This window comes from Stegastes partitus, unplaced genomic scaffold (genome assembly GCF_000690725.1).
Source record: "Stegastes partitus isolate 25-593 unplaced genomic scaffold, Stegastes_partitus-1.0.2 Scaffold69, whole genome shotgun sequence".
NCBI classification, from domain to species: domain Eukaryota; kingdom Metazoa; phylum Chordata; class Actinopteri; family Pomacentridae; genus Stegastes; species Stegastes partitus.
Genome location: NW_007577800.1, coordinates 488,588 through 509,795, shown reverse-complemented (window position 1 = coordinate 509,795; position 21,208 = coordinate 488,588). Strand labels below are relative to the sequence as shown.

At 42.4% G+C, this 21,208-nt stretch overlaps 1 protein-coding gene across 1 annotated transcript in view; it reads right to left on the bottom strand.

Moving 5' to 3' along the window:
* The window catches only part of grik4 (glutamate receptor, ionotropic, kainate 4), a 153,899-nt gene that overhangs the window by 12,822 nt on the left and 119,869 nt on the right, over positions 1 to 21,208 (bottom strand). The window contains exons 10-12 of the mRNA XM_008276318.1: positions 13,748 to 13,855; positions 4,625 to 4,828; positions 1,982 to 2,095 (exon numbers count right to left, since the gene is read on the bottom strand). Coding sequence (XP_008274540.1) covers positions 1,982 to 2,095; positions 4,625 to 4,828; positions 13,748 to 13,855 — 426 coding nt within the window. The remainder of the gene's footprint in view (positions 1 to 1,981; positions 2,096 to 4,624; positions 4,829 to 13,747; positions 13,856 to 21,208) is intronic.

The window sequence follows — 21,208 nt, the reverse complement described above, 5'->3', positions numbered from 1 at the left end:
GAGGAAGCAGCGGAGCTAGAGTTCAGATCTGCTCCCCGTGTTTTGTTGTTTCAAACAGGAAATGCATTTATTTTGTTTTTGCTGCCTTTGGTCTGAATTTGTCTCAAAGGCGGCGATATCTGCAGAAGTTTGAAACAGCTTTGTATTACACATGAGCAGTTTCACCAAAACAAGATTACGCCTTTTACTATTTTGTCGTTGCAAGAGCTATTGTACACATAAATCAGACGGCAAATAAGTCATATCCTTAATAAAATGAAATAAATGACAAGACGAAAGGAATAAAAAGCCATAATAACAATAAGAGAGAAAAACTGTGTGTGTGTGTGTGTGTGTGTGTGTGTGTGAGAGAGAGAGAGACAGAAAGACATGCAATACTGACAAAGAGTAGAAATGGAGATTAAATGGGCAATAGTCTGAGGGTAATTAATACCCAACAGGCAGCTTTATTTTATTGCATTCGCCATTGTTATTGATCAGACTGAAATTTTCATTTAAAGTTTGAAATAAGCAGCAGACCCCCTTGTAGAAATCACTGTGCCTCAGATCAATAGTCAGTGGATTAGAACTAAACAAGTGCAGTCACAGAAATTCAAATATCGAATTTTAGAGCATACTGAGGGACTGCTCTGAATCAGATCTAAGAAAATGCCAAGGGGCAACGGGAAAGTTAAGAGAGCATGAGGAAATGAGGGACAGGCAGAGAGAGAGAGAGAGGGAGGGAGGGAGACAAAGACAGAGGATACCTGTCTATTATCCCTCTTATCTTTTATTGCCATCTTTTTCTCTCCAACTCTTCAAACACTTCATACATCTTATCTTAATAATAACTGCTTTCTCCATTTCTCTCTTATTGACCTCTTAACCAGGAATTTGGGTCAAGTCTGTGCTAATTCAACTTTTCGACTCAGTGTACCAGCCCTGCGGGATGCCAGCTCTACATCATCTCCTCAGGCTGCCACCCGCCTGCCTGCTTCCCACTTCAGAGGTCATACGCTGTCCGGCAGCCCATTTAACACTACACCTGCTGCGAGCATCGATTGATTCTCCCCAACTGTTGGCACTCAATTGAGTCCCTCGCTGCTACACCTATTGGTACTGTGCACAAACTATGGAAAGGTGAGAAGGAGGGAGGCTTACAAGGAGCGGAGACAGCAGCACCATGGGCTGGGAGTGTGAGTAAACACCCTTCTGGGATTCTACACTAATGTTAGCCCGTGCACGCGCCAGAACACCTCAGTGCAGACTGTGGCCAGTGTCATACTGGGCCCTGCTGTGTCACCTTGGGTTTTGGGGGAGGACTGATGATTAATGGGCCACTGACTCCGCAAACACTGGCTCATTTCCACCTGCTCTGCTGTTGTTTCACTGTTTCTTGCTTGGGCTTGCTCTCTGCGGAACATGGGAGGGCACTGCTAGCGTGAATAAGACGGCCAAACGCAATCAGAAAACAACTGTGAAACTGCAACATTCATCAGAAAGTTCATGCTATTAAAAAAAACAAAAAAAACAAAAAAAACAAAGAAAGAAAAAAAAAACGCCATCTGGTGCTGGCAGAACGGGAGGCAACAGAAGGAAGAAGACGGGTGACCACAGGAGAAGAAGAAAAGAACCGGACACTGTAAAAAAGTTGACACTGCAGGGAGAGTAGGGGACGGATGAAGAAGCAAGAAAGTGTGGGCTAGAGGAGCAAAGCAGGAAGAGGATGACATGAAAACACACAGATAAAGAGGAAAAGGTGTAGCTGAGAGGTAAAAGGATGGCGATACGGTGCAAAGGAAGAGAAGTTACAGAAGGATTTCAACAGGCTAAAAGAGAGAGAGAGACTCTCCAGACCAGAGGGGAGAGTGGCTCTTTTGCAGCCATTAGACATGGCTGACAGCTGGCTGTGGTATGTCCGCCAGCTGTATGAGAGGCAGTTTGATTGTTTAGTGTGAGTGTGTGTGTGTGTGTGTGGATGGACTCGGGGGAGGTAACTCACCAGGTGGACGCGGTACATGATGCTGATACCAAGGGTCATGAAAGGCTTGGAGAAGTCAATCACCTTTTCACGCTCCGCTGTGATGGTCAGGCCTGCAACTGCCAGGTCAGCTTTCTGAAACACAGAGCAGCGAGTGGTATCAAATCGTGTAAACACAAACTGGAAGGCACACTGACCGCAGCTCCGAGGGGGAATAACATAATGTTTGTGACATAACCCATGATTTGAGCACTTAAAAAGAAAGGATGACATAAGAAGTGGGCTACTGGGTGCTAATTCCCTTATAAAGCTCTTTTGTATCCCATCGCCTCTTTGTCCACCAAAAGCGATATCTGTGGTGAGGATAATCCAGCATTGGCACTGTGTGTGTGTGTGTGTGTGTGTGTGTGTGTGTGTATGTGTGTGTGTGTGTGTGTGTATGTGGAGGGCACAAGAGAGCTCAGGGAAACCATTGTGGTGGGCCAAGGGAGCACTGTCAAGACAAATCACTTGACAAAGCAGAGGCTAGTGAAACACACACTTAGAAACACACAGGCACACACATATAGAAATGGTCAATGTAGCTGAATACTGGATGGCTCTCTTCTAATAATACAGGCCAGCAAAGTGCAACTGCAAGGGATTTTTCAGCTCCCCTAGGAGCAAAGAGTGAAAGCAGCAATGCATTGCTCTTTGTCTGCTGCAGGAGGACTAAGAGGATTGGGGAGACGGAGAGGAATGGAAGGATGAGAGCGAGGAGAGAGGAGCTCTGCAGCAGCACTGCAGACGCCAGTCAAATCCTCAGCAACGAGACGGACATCTGACATACATGAAAGAGCTTTTTTTTTTTTTACTACAACATCCATTTTGATGTGGTGTCAAAATAGATCTGCTTTTCCATAATCATTTGAGCCTTCGGAACAGGTTGAAAATGCTTCATCTGAAAGCTCCAGCCCCACTCTGTCTGTACTTCAATTAGCGCATTACGCTCAAAATTTCCACCTCTTTAACCTCGCCCCAGCCCACGCTGCATACTGAGGCCGGATGTCTCCTACTGCCCTATTCTCAGCCCGCAGGCTCTGACCCTCCATCATCAGCTGTCCCCAGCCTCTTCTTTTTCTTTTTTTTTCTCCTCTCTGTCGTTTGAAAGTCTGATTCGCCCGCCCCCAGCGCCGGAAGGAAGCCACTCGCAGGGGGAACGACCATCCAGGCAATTTTAACAAAGAAATTCACTGATCCTTTGAAAAATGAACACACAGTCGTAACAGTCGCTGAAATATTTATGTGATGATAGAATATTAATATTGATTACTGGATTCCTCTCCCTGCCTGCTGTTATGCCTTCTAGTATTACTGGAAAAAAAGACAGTGTAATGTTTCTGTTCAATATTGCATCATACCTGCTTCCACTTGTATTCAATCATATCATGCTAACCTGGTAAAAAGGACAAAAGCAAAAGTGGAGAATGTGAGAGATGAATTAAACATCACCCTCCAGGATACAGCATTTGACTTCAAGAGTTTAGTCTTTACAGATGCTGTATTCTCTAAGTGCAGCACCGTGGATTAAGCAAGCAGCATATTTTGTACTTAGACTTTGGTCTTGCCTGACTCGTTGTTAGCTCAGGCTGTCTGACACCCGTCAAACTAATCACCCTCATACAGTGAAAAGTGAAAGATTGTTCATTCTGAATGGGACTGGCAGGGACACAGGTATCTGTTGTCCAGAATATCCTGAGGCTGCCCTCCTTTGCTGCTATATTTCATACCCTTTTCAACATTTCCTCTAAACTTGCAGGCGTGGCTTCTCCTTTGTTTTCTTCCATCATTCTCCTCTGCCATCTTTCCTATTCCCTTCTAAGCCTTTAACCAAACAAGCTCAAGCCTTTCTGTCCACTGTGTTACATCCTTCCAGATGTTCCCCATCCCACGACAAATCCCTCTCAAGCATGTCTCGACTTTTTGTCTGCCCCCCACCTTGCCACTGCACGCTGCTGTCAGAGACACATGTTGACTTCAGCCACGGCTCTTTAGAAGGTCAACCTTCGAGATGCAACGTACAGAGGGCGAAGGAGGTGGCAGGTTGCGACAGTAACAAGAGCCGGCACTTCATGCTTTACATACTTAATAGCTTTGCCCTCCATTAGCCCACAGAATTAAGACAGATCACCTCTTAGGATCGACTTCTTTTCTATTCCACTTCCCTCTTCCTCCCACTTCTTATCCCTTCAGCTCCCTTATATAACCTTATCTGCCTGTTAACAGCTACATACAGCAAAGCTCAAAGAATCTAAGACCTCACTCTGAGATTTAACAGCAACAACATAGACTGATTCAGTAACAAAAGTCTACTAAGGTCAGTTCAGACAGCTTAAGGAAAAGAGTTGACAGGAAACAAGCCACCAACAAGCTGTGACTGCTTGGAAAAATACAATGTTTAAGCTGAAAAGGCCAACCGCTGAGAGAAAGAAAAAGAACGTATGACATGTAGGAAATCTGGTAGTGGTGAGTTAAATGAAAACTGAGCGATACACTTTGTGTATTTGTGTATATGAGTGCCTCCAGGAATTGATGCGCTTACTTGTACATATGAGACAGCAAATATGATAATTTATGGTTGGGCGGCTTGTTTGCGGGCTACAGTCTGTGTATTTGTTTACATACCCTTGAGATGAGCTCTCCGACCATGCCGGTCCACGTTCCATTAGCTCCAGGGACCCCATACAGCCCGTCCCCCACCAGCCGGATACGATACTTAAACTTGAGAATATCTGCCAGCTCCTTCAGCATGTCCACACAGAAGCCTTCGTAACGGTCATTTCCCTCAAGCTCTTGGTGGTTTTGTCGCAGCATCACGTACGGATTCTCCTGAAAAACACACATGGTTTTGCTTTGCATTACAACTGTGCATAAATGGCAAAGCAGTACAGAGCACGGATGAGAAACAGCAGGTGTAGCTTGTGTAAAGTAAAATATCTCCTATTGTTGTTGTTGTTTCAACAATTCTTCTTAGAATTTATCTAAGAGTTGACAAAAGTGCATCACTGCATCACTGAAGCAGCCACATTAATGTTTAATGTGGCTGCTACACAGAATCAAACCAAAGATTTAGCAGTAAAGAAGAATGGTGGCAGCATCCCGTATGTCCTCTGGGGGTCATGGTTCACATGGGGTTTACTACCTTCAAGGAAAATTGAATATATGTGGACTTGGAACAGAGCCAGGCACTAAAACCAGAGCCGGGGCAGGTGTGTGCTAATCTGTTGTATCCAGCGAAAAAGTGGATAAGAAACAAAGGCCGTTTTACTCTAATCACACACACAGCAAAACACACACCTATTTACAACCTGTCTTTTAGCGAACCAACTCTATGTTCGGCTGACTGTTTATTTATGTCTTGTTTTGTCATTTAGTTGAATTGTAGGAAGATTTAAAGAGCCCTGCAGTGATGTATTTTGGAGCCAACCTTATTGTGCTATTTTTCAAATAATGTAACTGTCAAACAGGCGTGCTTAGGCTCCACTACATCACAGAAAAGACAGTGTTATGTACATTGTGGTTGTACTATCCTTCCTCTCAGCTCGTGAATTCAGATACACTATCTTAGTTTGGCATCCTGGCATTAGATAACAGATTAATAAGCCTAAACCTTTTCTCAAAACAAAAAACTTTTAAAGACAAAAACAAAAGTTCTGCTTTCTTTATTGCCGAGAACAGAAGTTTTATTCAGTGTCTTTTTTTCACAAAACAAGTTTATGTGGTAATATACTAGCTCGCTAATTTTTGTTGAGCCACAAGCTTGTTAAAGAGATTGTCGACGACTTATGTTAACATAAACGCCTACAGCGGGGTGTGTGTAATTCACCACAGAGCTGTGTGTGCGTGAGCCGTTCAAAGCCGACTTTGACAGCGTTCAGGAGGGTTAAGCATCAGCGGTAATGATGTGGTGCTGTATTTTGAGAACTGGGAGAGAAGAGAAATTGTTTTGTCATTGCCACAGCTGGAAATACTTATTTGTGTGGTAGCTGGGTTTGACTGGTGATAGATTTGTCTCACAGTGAAAGCCACAAAAATAGTTACACTGAAATTGGGAACATTTGAGAACTTGGTGCATATACGGTATTACTGTGATTTGCCCTGTTGTTGTCATAGCAACAGTTTGGTTCCACCTGTAAGGGAGCAGCGGGGGGCATCACTTTGACACCGTGGATTGAACAGCTTTGCCTCCTTCTCGCTGCATCACTGGACAGTAGAACTGACACCCTCCTGCACTGCTGTGATAAGAATGAGAATAAAATGACTGCTGATCAACTCTCGCTGTCTGCATCACTCTGCTCCTGCAATCTGCACATGCAGTCATTTAATCTAACTGGGCTCACAGTTCGATTTAACAGGCATGCTGTTTAGCGACAACAGCCTCCAGTGTATTATAGACTCAAGAAGAGAAGAAGTTGACAAAGACTGCATTACAGCATAGAGCAATTTGAGAGCCAAAGGGCTGCTGTGTTTATTACAGGACAAATTTGGTGATTTTCTTTATTTTCTTACTGTTGAGAATTCCCAGGAAATCACTAAACCCAACTGTAAATTGATCATACTAAGAACTACTGTCAAAGCCGGCAATAGCTTTGTCGAAATACGTACAACAACTGTACAATTTACCCCTCCACAGACGAATACAAGCATTTACACTATTATCTACAGAACATTTCCCTTCATCCATTACATATACCTGCTTTATACTGTGGAGTGTCATGGGGGCTGCAGCCTACAGGGCGATAGGGGAGTTTAACCTTGAATAGTCCATCTCACTGCCAACACAGAAAGACAGACAACTGTGCATGCTTTCGCCCACACCTTCAGTCAAATTAGAATCACCAATTAGCCTACCATGCACATCTTTGGACTGTGTGAAGGGCTGGAGTGGTTTGAGAAAATCAACAGTCTCTCTCACAGACAAACAAACTGGCAGGTTTGAGCCTGGAACCTTGTGCTAACCACTACTCCAAAATGCTGCTTGTTTTTAAATTAAAAATATTTTCTGATCTTATGTTGCAATTGCGGTGGCTCAGTGGTTAGCACCGTCACCTCGCGTCCTGGTGAGGACACCCGGGATCTTTCTGCGTGGAGTTTGCATGTTCTCCCTGTGCAGCGTGGGTTCTCTCCGGGTTCTCCCACAGTCCCAAAACATGTTGAGGTTAATTGGTGATTCTAAATTGTCCGTAGGTGTGAATGTGAGTGTGCTTGGTTGTCTGTCTCTAAGTGTAGCCCTGTGATAGACTGGTGACCTGTCCAGGGTGTCTCCTGCCTTCGCCCTGAGTCGGCTTGGATAGGCTCCAGTGACCCTAGTGAGGATTAAGGGATGCATAGATAATGGATGGATGGATGTTGCAGTTGCTAAGACTTGGCTGGATCTGAGTGCAAACCAACTTGGTTAGTGTTGTGGAAATATCACGTTTTTTGCTAAAGTCACAACAGGAAAATGTTGCTGTTTGTGTTTCTCCTTTTGGAGGACAGGCCCTGTGTTTGAGTAATTTTTTGGTAAAAACTACAGTGCTCCACTCTTTGAGGGCGTGATTTGGCCTTTTTTGAAAAAAATAAAGCTAGATATTTTGACCCCTTTTTCAACTCATGTCCTCAGTAGGACGACTGGGGTGGATTAAGGCCACAGACAGGCTTGGAAATGTGAAAATACTGAAAGATGGGCTAAAACCTTTTTGGTTTGGGTGTTTTTATTGGTTACGATGATATAATAAAACTATAGAATGTCATCAGCTTCATCCTTTTGTATCTTGGCTCAGAGTCAGTTGAGCTTTTAGCCAGTCACTGTAAATGTTCCACACTTTTATAGTGCCTTTTAACCTTAGCTAAGTTCTACAAAGCACTTGAAAATGTGTTTTTCATTCACACACTATCACGCAAGTGGTTTGGAGTTGCTGTGCTCGCCTGCCATCAGGAGCAACACGGGGTTCAGTGTTCTGTCCAATGAAACTCTGGCGCATGGAGATGCCAGGATTTGAACCACCAAATGTGCAATTAGTGGACAACCCGATGTACTACCTGAGCCACTCAATGAAACTAACTAATGCCTTTAAACAGGTAAACATGTGACCTCTCTGGAATATATAACATCTATTTATGCTCATGTTTTAGCATGCATGAGACACAATATGCATTGCTGTAGCTATACCAGAATGGACTTGTAGTTCAGCCAAACTGAGCTGTTTTCACTTCACACCTCTTTACAACTACACAGAGGAGGACCAGTAATGTGGAAGGATGAGGGCACATTTGTGTGCTACTACAACACCTAATTAGGCAAAAACTAATTCACTTTGCAGCGTCTTGTTGATTTATGTGTGTGAAGAAAGGTGAAGCGTTCCGTATCTGTAATATATGGCTGCTGTCGCTAGGGAGCTCAATCTCTTGAATCAAGGCTAAAAAATATTGCCTTTGTATCTTGTATCTCTCCATCCCTCTGTGTTGACCTGGTTAAGTACAGACTAATAAAATCAGACCTGGAAACATCAATCACACCAGTAAAACCCAACAACAATCAATAACACAGGAGCTTTCTGACTGTTATATGCCTTTTTTCTCCTTTTACACCTTTGCCTTTTTTCTCTGTCATTTTTTCTAAGTTTCAATTTGACCCTGTTTTTCTGAGCTTCAGTTGTTCTATAAAAATGTCCAGTCAAAACCAGATCTGTGCTGAGCTGCAGAAATGGAAACACAACTGCTATTAAAAGTTGATACTCGTCCTAAAACTTCCACCAAACACTGACAAGAACCACTTCTACCAGAAGTCTTTGTCAAGTTGAGAACAAAATCATATAAAAATAACTATATAAAGGTATGAAAGGTCTATACAGGGCTATAAAAGTGCTGCCTTCCATGAAGGCAAAATCACAAGGAAATTCCATCTACCTTCTTTTGCACACCACAGCAAAACAGCAATAAAGCTATGAGTTTGAAGCTATAAAGAAATGCCGACTTTTAAAGCAGCCTCTTATTCCCAGGCCATGAAGAGTCTGGTTGCGGACTGATAACTTTGGTGGAAGAAGCACACTTAGATATGCACAACAAGGACACACACACCCACACACACGCGCACACACACACACACACACACACACACACACACACACACTCAAATAGACACAGAGCGTCAGGTGCACTGGTGGGTGTTGTTCACATTCAACTTCACACACCACAATGGAGTTTCCCCTTTTAAAACCTCAGGGTGTTCAAGATGTCTTCACACAGCCCTCCTCGCTTTCCTCAACTGTTTTCTTATCCTTAAAAACTTCCTCTCCAGAGCCTAGCAAACTGGCAGCTGAGATATAATTCTCTCACAGGGCTCTGTAGTCCTGTTTGAAGGGGGGGGCCACAGATGTTCTGACAATATTCGTAAAAATTCTAGGTCAATAGAATGAGGGTCAGGTCGTGTTAATTTTTAATAGAGCAATTTCGACAAACTGTTTCGTGTTTCGCAATAAATTCGCGACGGAAGATACAAACACAAACGAGTTGAAAACAGAGAGCGAACAAGTACACACAAACTTTGAAAAATTGGGGACAGATCTAGTGTCAGTGTGTGCAAATTCCTGTGCACATGCCTCAGTGCCTCTGAGCCCGTTTGCCAGAAAATCTGCCACCGCGTCTGCTTTTATCAGTCGGCACTATGTGCACTGTTGAATTCTTACCAATACGTACGCGAGTGGATATGAAAGCACTCAGTGACACAAGGGTAGTCTGAAGGGAAACTGAGAGAATGGCCGCGAGGGCTAGCGTTGAAAAAGGCAGAAAATGACTCTTACAGGAGGGACTTAAGGCGTTAACAGCAAAAAACTGCTCGAGTTGGGATGTAGATTCTGGAGAAGCTGTGATTCAACTAACAATGGCAGCAAGCCGCCATCAAACACAGATGTCTATGCGGGTAAAGTTTGGCTGCATTTGATTTGGAAGTTGCATTCTGTGACAGTGTGAGTAGCATTTAGCCTAATTAAATGAACGATATATTAAGACCCAAGGCTATGGAATGATTTGCTACTGGCATCATAACTATGTATATTAAATGAAGCCTGTGAAAAAAAAAAAAAGGAAAAATCTGTTGCCAGAGGCTGTTTTAGTGTTTGTGAGTTGGCAAAGGTTTGGATGAGGTTTGAAATCTGCTCTATATTATATACTGTGTTGGTATCTATTCTATACACTGTTGGTATATATATTAAACTTTGTGTGTTCAAACATAGATACAAGGCTCAATGTGTGAGCTGCAACTATATGACGGTGTATGAACATGGGATGGTTGATGATCAGCTTTTGCTCGGGTAAACACAAGTCCTGTTGCAGTTTGTGTCCTGTCAAGCCATATGTTCTGCGTTGCATCGAGTGCTTGGACCCTTACCTATGCTTATCGATTCTGGTTAAACTTTGGAATTATTCACTGAATGAGAGATCTCCTCATAAAAGTGAAAGGATATCTGCTCCTCAATCTGTTTCTGAGAAAGAAAGTTACACGTGGCTCTGAAAGCCCAGCACGAGCCCAATCACAACAATCAGTGAGCAGTGAAAATACAGAAATGAAAACAGATAATTATTTCTACGCTTTGACAAGCTGCTGTACATCAGGACAGAGAAAACACAACACAACACGCAATTTAGAACAACAAAACCAAGTGAATTTTATCTGCAGGTAGCAAAGAATTATTTTTTTTCTATTACATCAATGTGGCTACTGTGTGTGTAAAGACATTTTCACTACAACCGTAACGGTACCTATAACCAACTCAATCAATGATTACAAACACATGGCTTGTGGCCCTGCAGTAAAGTGATAATCAATTCTGCTACTTTTTTTTTTTTTTTCTAGAGCTGTGTGTGAAATTGAAGTGGGAAGGTGACAGCCATGTGTAGGTAATGAAAGCGCTCCATGCCGGCCAGTTGGACGAGTGCACATAAACACAAACACACAAAAATGCTCGGAAGAGAGCATCCATAAATACTGTAAGCGTTTGTGCAAGCACGCACCAAAACACACACACACACACACACACATTCCCCCAAGCCCGCGCTACAGGTATGGAATTCTTATGGAGGCTTTCAACTGTGGTTCGTCTGCCGCCCACAAGCGAGATAACAGCGACACAGCAATCACACCATGATGAATGAGCTGTGATAGGCACTGAAAATTGCTCCTTGGTGGCTTCCGAAGTTTGGTCCAGGGACTCTATATATCCAAAGTGAAATCAAAGCTCTGTGCTTGGCCAATTCTCTCTTTCACACCCTCTTTCTGTTGTGAAAACATTGTCTCATTTGTACTCCAACTCAACCCAGACACACACACACACACACACACACACATATCTCCATCCTCCCCCTCCCCCCCTCGCCCTGAGTCCGTCCTCTCCCGTGTGAAATGAACCGTTCCATCTGAATCCCAATCAGTCTCAATGAGTCCAGCGAGTTGCTCAGTGGCGAAATATGGCAATATGTCCTTCCCTCATTCCCATGGCTCGCAGCTGATAAGCCAGCCACTCAGAATAACACAGCGGGCCAATTGCTTCTGCTTACAAGCTACTTTGTGCCTTATCATCTGATTCATCAGCGAGAAGGAGGAGCTGGACGAGTGACAGGTCTGTGTGTTGGTGTGTTTGTACAGAGCGACGAAGAAAGCCATGGAACATATGCAGCCAACTGGAAATCTGACTGGTTTCATGCACTTTCAGCATAAATCACTTTTGCTGATCTACAGCAGCGCATCACGACACACAGACCCCATATCGAAGCTACTGTAAAAACAGAAAATGGTGGAGTTTATCAAGACCTTTATAATATTCTCAAAGCTCTTTGAATTCCTAAAGCATCTGCTCGGGTAATTAAAAGAGGTAGGCGATTATTAATGGGGAATTTATAACTGTTAAGGATTTGATGAAGAATTTATTAACAGCAGCTTTTGAGGATTGCTTTGCATTAGTTTTATCTGTGTTCTAGGGACTGGACTTCTGCATATATATTTCACAGTCAAAGGTTTTGCCTTCCTTGAAAACATGTTAGAGATTTAAGATGATTCCAGCTGGACTAAGTAATTTTTGCCTGCGGCTTTTTATTCCTCTTTATCAATTATCTATTTCAAAACCTCCAACATGTTTTTAGTCATGTGAGCAGCTAATGGCTGACCACTAACCATGCTCATAAATAATAATCAGGAGTTGTAGCTCGTATAGCTATAGGCATTTGCAGATTACAGGCATCAGCACGCTTTAAAAGAAGTGCCTGTCAGACTGTTGAACATCGTCTAAAGCCTTCAGGTGGCTGCATATGGTAATTTTTGTAACTTTCTGAAGGCAACAACTTGACTAACACGCCCACTTCATGCAGCGCTTAACTGCGTGTCAAAATGTGCGATTTTTGATTTTTTTCTCCCAAGACCTTTCTACTACTTCTGTGCAACATCATGAATGCTTTAATGGGGAGACTTCACCAGTTCAGTGCAACAAGCCAAGAGGGAGAGAGAGAGAGAGAGAGAAACTGTGGAGGCAGCGCATTCGCTTCACCTTCAAGCATGCCCATTTCGATGAGCTACAAACACATTTGCTTTAAAAATTGGTTGGATGAAGCGTTGTATGCCAAAGTTCCAGCTAATTCCCTAGTTTATTTCTTTTGTGTCTGCAGGGTTTCCCATTTACTAACTCTTCTGTCAATACAGATCCTGTCAGTCTCATCTGCCCTGCAGTAACCCCTGCCTTTCCCTCCTTGCTCAGTCGTCCACCTTCTCACCTGTTCTCCTCGCTCTCAGTAGTAGCCCCACAGTACTCACACCGATCCAGTTTGATTAATTCCCTGCCAAATAGCTTTCCAGACATTTTCTTGCCTATTTTGGACTCTGCCTTTGCCGAGCCTCTTTGAACTGTTCTCCCGTGGACTTTGATCCCTTGACTCCCCGCTTCATTTTTGCCAGCAAAGATTCTAGTAAAGGTGAACTGCTTTAAACTACTACTATGTCTCCGTGCATTTGATTCAAACCAGTTTCACTGAGCTGTGAAGGTACAAACGAGTTTGCTTTAAGCATTTTGAACCTCCATCTGCCTGTTCATTAATAAAAGACTGTGTTAGGCTAAGTTTTAGGGGTCCTGCGTGCTTAGTCTTGTTTAATTAAAACCAGTAAGTTGCGCAGAATTTTTATGGTTAGTCATTTTGAAATATGTATGGTCGTTTGTTAAGTAATGACAATCAGGAACACATATTTTCAGCTGAAGTATTGCTTCCTTTTCTGTCTTATTTAAATGATTTACTTGTGTTTATTTAATTAATTATTCATGTACCTAATCTAATCAAGTCTTGCTGCTCACGTCAACTGTAAAAATAATGCTTTCATTGCAGTATGCATTTTGTTTTATTACTGATTATTGATCATTGAACATGGCAGATGATTAAGGAAATTGCAGAAAGACGGCTCCCTTATAGGAAGTGAGTCTGGAGAAAACTGGCGCTCGCAGGATCTATATTTACAACAGCTAAGGATGGCTGACGTGGTAAATTATTAGCCCCTGCTGATACACTGTGATGCATCCTCATCTGAAATTCTCAGGGAGAAACAATTGCGCAGCATCAGTTCCTCTGATCCCAAGAGGGCTGAGTTTGGATCTGAAAACACAAAATGGGTTTTTGATATGGTAATTGTCTGTCAACTACAGAATGTCAGCCACAGGTAGATCAGCAGAGGAGTGGAGCTAATAAAATGGCCATGACTACAGATAAGTGTGTCAGTATGCATACAGTACTCACCAATATTGTCGTGATGGTAAGAGTAGTGTTGAAGAGGGTGTCTGTCACATTGATTGATGGAAGCTTTCTCTCCATGGACAGTCCATCTTCAGAGTGCCACAGGCCAATCTGCAAAGTGAGCGCATGCACACACATATGCACACACAGATACAAACAGATCAGTCACTAAATCCATCAGCTGGAAAAGGCCAATAGAAACAATCTGTGCTTAATTTCCTCTTTTCCAAAGGAGAATCAGTGTGACCTTCACAGAAGACAGTGCAGGACAGAGAGGAAGCAGTGGACAGATCACCACGGTGTGAGACAAGGTGACAGTGAAAATTAGTGAGACTGCTGGAGGAAACAAAAATAATGTGTGTGGCTCCTCGAGGAGCGTGCACAGGGCATGTGTTCAATCAGAGGCAACAGAATGCATTCATTAAACCAATTACCGGCAAATCCTGTGGCGCAGAGCCACATTCTCATTACAGCTTGAGTGGGACTTCACACCTCCACCTCACATGGCGTCTTTCATTGCATCCCCTTTCAATCTGTCTCTGCCATCTCCTGTTCATTCATTTATTTGCTTGAATCAAGTTTGTCAGCCCCAAAGTCCGTGATGACAGCCTGTGTAAACATGAGCATTTTGTAAATCAGCTTTACATCGTGCTACTCTCATGCACACATTCCTCTTGCTTACCCTTATTTTACCATTCTGGTATTGACAGAGGAAGACCTTGATGATTGGTACGCTCTGACCTTGAAGGATTTACGTGACTCCTCTAAGCTTATTAAAATCTATCCAAGTAAAGTGAAAAATGCAAAGTTGTCCAGTAGGGTAAACAGTGTTATTCCTAGTTTTGACCTGGCATCACAGCTTGGACTTTTCTGAAGCCGATTTACTCTATTCTGGTGCTGTGCTGTACGATATATATTCATTATTCCTATTCAAAACTGAAATACATATTTGTTGGTGTGATTAAGGTACAAGGTAACGTTATGTTACAGCGGGGACAAAATTAGGGCGGAACTATCAGCCATTTTGCTTTCCTTATCACTGCAGTTTCACAAGCTAGCATTTTATTATGCAGCCGGTGGAAAAACATACAATTTCAGCGTCAATAATAAATGAAGCAGTCGACGTATGTGTTGGTGAAGAAGATAACCTAAAGATGAATTAAGATCAAGATAGCATGCAAAACAAGTCTTTTTATTAGTTTGTGTAACTTTCATTGGTTCAGCTTATCTCCTGTTTAGATTTAATATGTTTGGTGTATTTTAAGAACTTATCAGGTCCACCAGGTCCACTGAGATCACATTTTGCCTCATTGTTATGGAAACTAGATATTAAAAAAAAATAGAGCAATGCTTTAAGCGTTTCATTAACTATTCCTAAAAACAACATACAAAGCTCATTGAGGAATAAAACGATAAGTCAAAACATGCTGTTTTCAAGTCATTTACATTCAAATGCTGTAATCTACCTCATTTCGCAAACATTGCCACCACTATCTCTAAGGCTTTAGAGAGATAGCCCTTATCACAATAATCAACTTTCCTCCATTATGAATATTATACATTTTATTATATAACGAGAGAATACAGTTTTGAATTCAGCTGTGACACATTGTTGGTTTGATGCAGACCTTGTCGCTGTAATGAGCTCATTGATTACATGCTATAAATCCAGTGGGAATAGTCTTGTTTTGACTGGAGACTGAAACTGTTAAAGGATCAGTGCTTGAAGTCTGATAAAAAAAAGAAAAGAAAAGAAAAGAAAAATGTTACAGTAAACAAACCTTTTCAAGCTTGGTTATGGTTTGTTTCAAGGCTAAATTGACAAAATTCTCAAGAGATTTTGGGCTATTGATGTAGATTTGTGTTGCATTTGGACGCCATTTAACCACTCTCCAAACACTGATGATGAAGTCTGATGCGATGCTATATATATATATATATATATATAAATACATAAAAGTGAGAGAGCTCCCTGAATCAAAGATTTCCTTTGAGAGTATATGATCAAAAAGATCTTGCCTTCCATTTCCTCTGGTGTACTTGTTGAGAGAAACAGCACCTTGCTCACACAAATAGACTACAGCTACCCAAACTTCCCGCACAACACACTCTGCTTCTGATGGCCTCAAGAAACGGAGAGGGAGAAAATGTGAACATACTGCAGCACTGCCGAAAAGGGACCAGCGAAATACGCTGTTCAGCAATCAGCGTACACAATCAGTTGTCTGAGCCCACGGAGGTGGTGGGAGGTGGGAGTCTCTGGCTTGGCTGGGCTCAGCGGGTGTCAACAAAGGTCTAAGCATGCGGGTGACTGAGAGGGTAATGGGATGAGGTGGCACCATGACTTCAGCCCGGGAAGAGTAGGTGGAGAGAGAGAGAGAGAGAGAGAGAGAGGGAGACGGGGGAGCAGCGAGCAGGAAGGGAGAACAAGCATATGCTGGCGGGGGAGGAACTGGCCCTTTGGTGGCCCTCCCGTCAACTCTGTTTGAGCGGGAAGGGGGATAAAGTAGAGCTGCACTGTCTGTGAGTCACCGCGACTGAGAGGAAGGAAGACATATACATTGGCAAATGTAAGCAGGAAAGCACGCTCGGGAGCAAAACACACTGTGACATTTATCAAATAGACTGAAAACCTTTAATGTTGTAATTATTCTCTGCAAGACATCTTGCAATAAATTACACTTTTTGTTATTGATTTGCACAATAAAAGTGGGAGACGACTCATTATATAGCACAAATAGGATGAAAAGATGACAGCAAAGTGCCTGAAAGTTGGAGAGACACTAATACACAACTAATTAAATTGATGAAACATTAATCAGAGAGCAACGCAGCCTGCCATTAATCTGAGGGGCCAAGAAGGAACATCAGTAATCTTACATGTCATTTCCCTTGAAGCACATTTTTATAATAATTGTGTAGGTCGCACAAACTGTGAAATGAAGGAAACCCTAAGCATTGCATTAATCCTGGTGAAGCAACAACACTGTACCATTGCATAAAACCTCATTATACATGCAGCACAACCCAAGAATCTATTAGGCTCATGAGCTTTTATCATAAAGAGAGGAAGCTGCTCATTGCCACACACCAGACTGTGTTTGTATACAACAATACAAAGAGCTGTATCTTGATGTTTCTCATTTGCAGTGTCATTAATTTGGTATTTACACTGCAGTTATAATAAATAAATGCTGTGCAGTGCATCCAGCGAATCTAGGAACAAATTCAGACTAAGTTCAGACTGTTGATGAGTGCTTTGCGCTGTTTACTATCCTGAGAAACTCGGAGGCAGCAAAAAGAATAGGGTTTAATAAGGGAGAGGGGAATAGGAGAAGAGTAAAGGAAAAGAATGAGAGAGAAAAAGAAAGATGCATGGGAATGTCAATCACTTACTGAGTAGGTGCTGTGAGGCTGGCGAAGGGAAAGAAAATCAATGAGAAAGTATGAGGAGCAGCCAGCTAGGGAGCCAGAACATAAGGTAGAGAGAACAAGGGAACAAGATAGCAACTGAAAGACTGAAGAGAGAGAGAGAGAGAGAGAGACGGGGGGGTGGGGTGGAGATATTTAGGTGGGTGCAAAATAAAGTGAAAAAGAGAGCGAGGAAAATGAGAGCGAGAGTGAGACAGTGACAACAAGTGGAACGACGCATCCTGTGAGGGATTACCCAGGGTTCATTCTGCAACCTGAAATTACAGCATGAGGAAAAGATTAGGGTGGCTGCTCACTGAAGCGTCAGGATTGGCTGATTTTCCTGTCAGAAAAATGCCGTATCCAATAGGGTGTAGCGGGACTGTGCTGTGACAGACGCATCCATCATATATGAGAGAAGCAATAGCTACCATTATCAAGCATAATGTCATACAGCCCACTTACACCGAGGCTAAAGCATTCAGGTGTCACAGCGGAGCAAATGAGTTTGAGTCGAAGCAGAAATGTGTGGCTGTATGCTTGCATGTGCCTGTTTGTGGCTGTCTGTGCTGCAGGAGCAAAAAAAAAAATCCTCACAGGCTTCTGAGGATGGATCTTTATTGCTCTCATAGCAGCGTTATGCCATCTCAGCTAGAAGAGAATATGCTGAAGAAGATTCAGTTTCTACCTATGAGCAGACATTACCACCAGTTGAATCAGCAGCTAGTGCCTGGTTAAAACTAAACAGAGGCCAGTTATATTTAGAGTGCACTCACTCTGCCTCACAATGATCACAGCGTTCGAATGAAATGCACGCATTGTGTGTTTGTGTATGGCTGTTATGCATGTTGTTCTCTATGGAATAGTGAGTGGGAAAAAAGGGCTATCTTTTTACAGAAGCTTCTCTGGTATGACTCATCATCAGCAGGAATGAGACTAATCAGGGTGGCGCCGCAGGCAAACTTCAGGGGCTAGACAGACACAGGTGGTGGTGTAGGTGGTTGGCACAGCCAAACAGTAAGGAGAGGATTGGGGAAGGTACACAGTCGTGACTATGTTGCTGACTGAAGAAAATGAGCCACAAACTGTAGCTTTTCTTGCTATTATTTATTCCTGGTCAAGAATCTTCCAATCTTGGGCGAAAAAGTCAATCTGGTTGCATTTTTAAAAATCTGTTTTGTAAGTCTAAGCAGTGATTTGTGCTGCGTTTCTTATGTCTGACCACACACACGAGTGTGTCTTGTTATTTCAGATGTGGTAATTCATTCCAAAGCGAGTCAGCACATTCATTATTTGGCATTATGATAAAGAATGGCATTGTTAGTTCAATAGCCGTAATGAGACAAGCTCTGGGTTGAAGAGAAGGTCTTTCGGCAAGCAGAGCAGATCTTCAAAGCAGTGCTGCATGTTCTCCAAGTGCGACATCCCCTGTAGAGATGACAACTAACAAAGGATGCCCCAGCAGCCACAGTCCCTGCTCAGCCTGCACACCCAGATATTATAGGCTGTTCAAATGTCTTCATCTCTAACGATCACGTTAGACACTGGGGACAGAGGAAGACCTTTAGGGGTGTGTTCCAACCCCAACTTGCTCATTACCTCCATCCAGTCTCGCTATTTTCTAGCTTTTTACTGTTGTGTGAATGCAGCAGGAGATGAGCGGTAAGAATCACTTAAAACACTGAGGGGTCATGACTGTTGGACATAAAGATGTGAGAACATTTACAGCTGCTAAAAAATGAATTGTATAAGCATGCTCTTGTTTCTGTACATTTCAAAGGTTTCAGAGCAAGAACAAATTCTGAGAGGATGCATTTATGTGTAATCACCTGCCCAGGTCCTTCTGAGGTGGGTTGGATAGGTTATAAGTAGCTGGAAGAACTTTGTTTTGCTGGGCAATTGTATTTGCTTATGTTCTCCTTTATATCTGTTTAATTTGCCAATAAATATGCTTTGTGTAGATTAGTCCCCAGAATAATTTTGAAGCAAGCCTATATTGCACAGCATAGCAGAGCAAATGTAAATGTTTTATTGACCTGTGAAAAGTTACAAAATAATAAAAAAGCAATGATCACATAGAATGTGATATCAAATGGGAATCCTTTGAAGAATTTAACACGATTTTCATGAGAGCAGAGTGTGCTTGGAAGAAAGAACAAATGGAACAATACCTATCAGGTTACAAAGGATCTTTGGTAGTTCTGCAGCTACATTACAGTATGTTGAGAGTCTTGGTAGGAATTCAAGGGTGCACTGTGCAGACTGATAAAAACTAAGACACAGAGGCAAACTTGCAGGCACACAGGCGCAGAGCCACTCAGGCACATACACATAAATTTGCATGTACATGCATATTACACACACTCAAACACTCGCACGCACGCACACACACTGACACACATGCACACCCAGCTAAGCAACACATACACAGCCTCACCCAGCCTTGAAATCCGTTAAGACTGGGGGATCTTGCAAAACAGCTCATCCATTCTGCTTTTGATCTATTCCCCATCTCCAGCCTGCAAAGTGCAAACTGAGAAAAACAAAAGAGGAAAGGGGACTGCTGTACGTCTCTGAGAGACCAAACAAAGGAGAGAACTAGAGACACACAAAGGATGCCGGTGTGTGTAGACTAGTGATGTGAGTCTCTGCTTTGACAAATTCAATATGAATTTCAATATGTAGTCGCAGATTCAGTAGAGGGAAAATCATTTTGAGAAGGCTGATGATTCGGTAGGAAACGCGTTGATTTCTTATTTGATTGGCTACAATTCAATATGCTTTTCTTTGACTGGTGCCACAAAATTTGTGTGACATAAACATACTGCTTCGAACTTGTTTTGTATACACTCAGGGGAATGCAGCTGCAATAAACCTTGTCTTTGACCAGCTGAAGAATTCCTCCAAGGTTTGAAATGAATCAAGAAAAAAAAGTGAAGCACCGAATGTCTCGAGGGAGAATATGTCAAAAGACGACTAATATGACTTGTAAACAATGCTGCCGAGCTTTCCCCCAGTCCCAAACATTTAAATCAACAGCTGCATCGTGAATCTGACACAGTCTCCATGACTGTTACCATCCCCGCTAAAAATGGCTGCGTGCGTGCAAGTCTGAGAAAAAGAAATAACCACGTCAGACAGCATTAGCTTAAAAAGTCTGTGCATGCTCGTGGTGTACAAATCAGAATCAAACCTATTCATGTTGGGCCAGACATTCTAATTATACTTCAAAAGCGATACGTTAAATTACATTTATGACTTTCAATTAGTATTCATTCAAATTGGGGAAAATGAAACGAAAATGAAAAATGAAGAAATCTAATAAAAGTAACTTGTCTTTTGCTCGTGGACAAGTTTTTTTTCTTCTAAAAATTCATAGCTTCTCTGACCTCCAGAACTGTCTGCAGCACTCAGGACGTTTAACTCATAACAGAGACAGCTTTGTGTGCAATAAACCAGAGGAGACAAAGCTGCTCATAAACTGATCGGTGGCTTTGTGACTGAGCTTTACTGACATTAGCGGGAGGGCATGTGGCTTTTATGCTGTAACTAAACTTTATACAACAGCTTCCTACTTCAGGATGCTTTTTCTAAACACGCTTTAAAAAAAAGTATCAGTGTATACCAAACAGAAAGCATCACTAACAGTAGAGAGAGATTAAAGCAACATTAAAAAAAGAGCTGCCCCAAGGATGACTGATTATACAAAAATGAAGCAAGCATGCAAAAGGTTCTTTAAGGAAGTGATAAAAAAGACGATACTGAGTTCACACATTTAATTCGAGGTTCCAGGCAGATGATTCTTAACTCTAAACTTCCTGCTACAACACAGACTACCTTCCATCCCCACAATAAAACAAAGGCACATAAACAAGGTGATCTTTAGAAATTAATGTCGTCTGACTGCTGCAGTTACAGTGGCTCGAAAAATGAACTACACACACACACACACATGAAAATAATCACACCAGCACACATCATCCATGTGGTGTGACAACTAAATTGTACTGTAACGTTCGCCCTGATGCACTTGAATGTTGTTACTGGGACGTG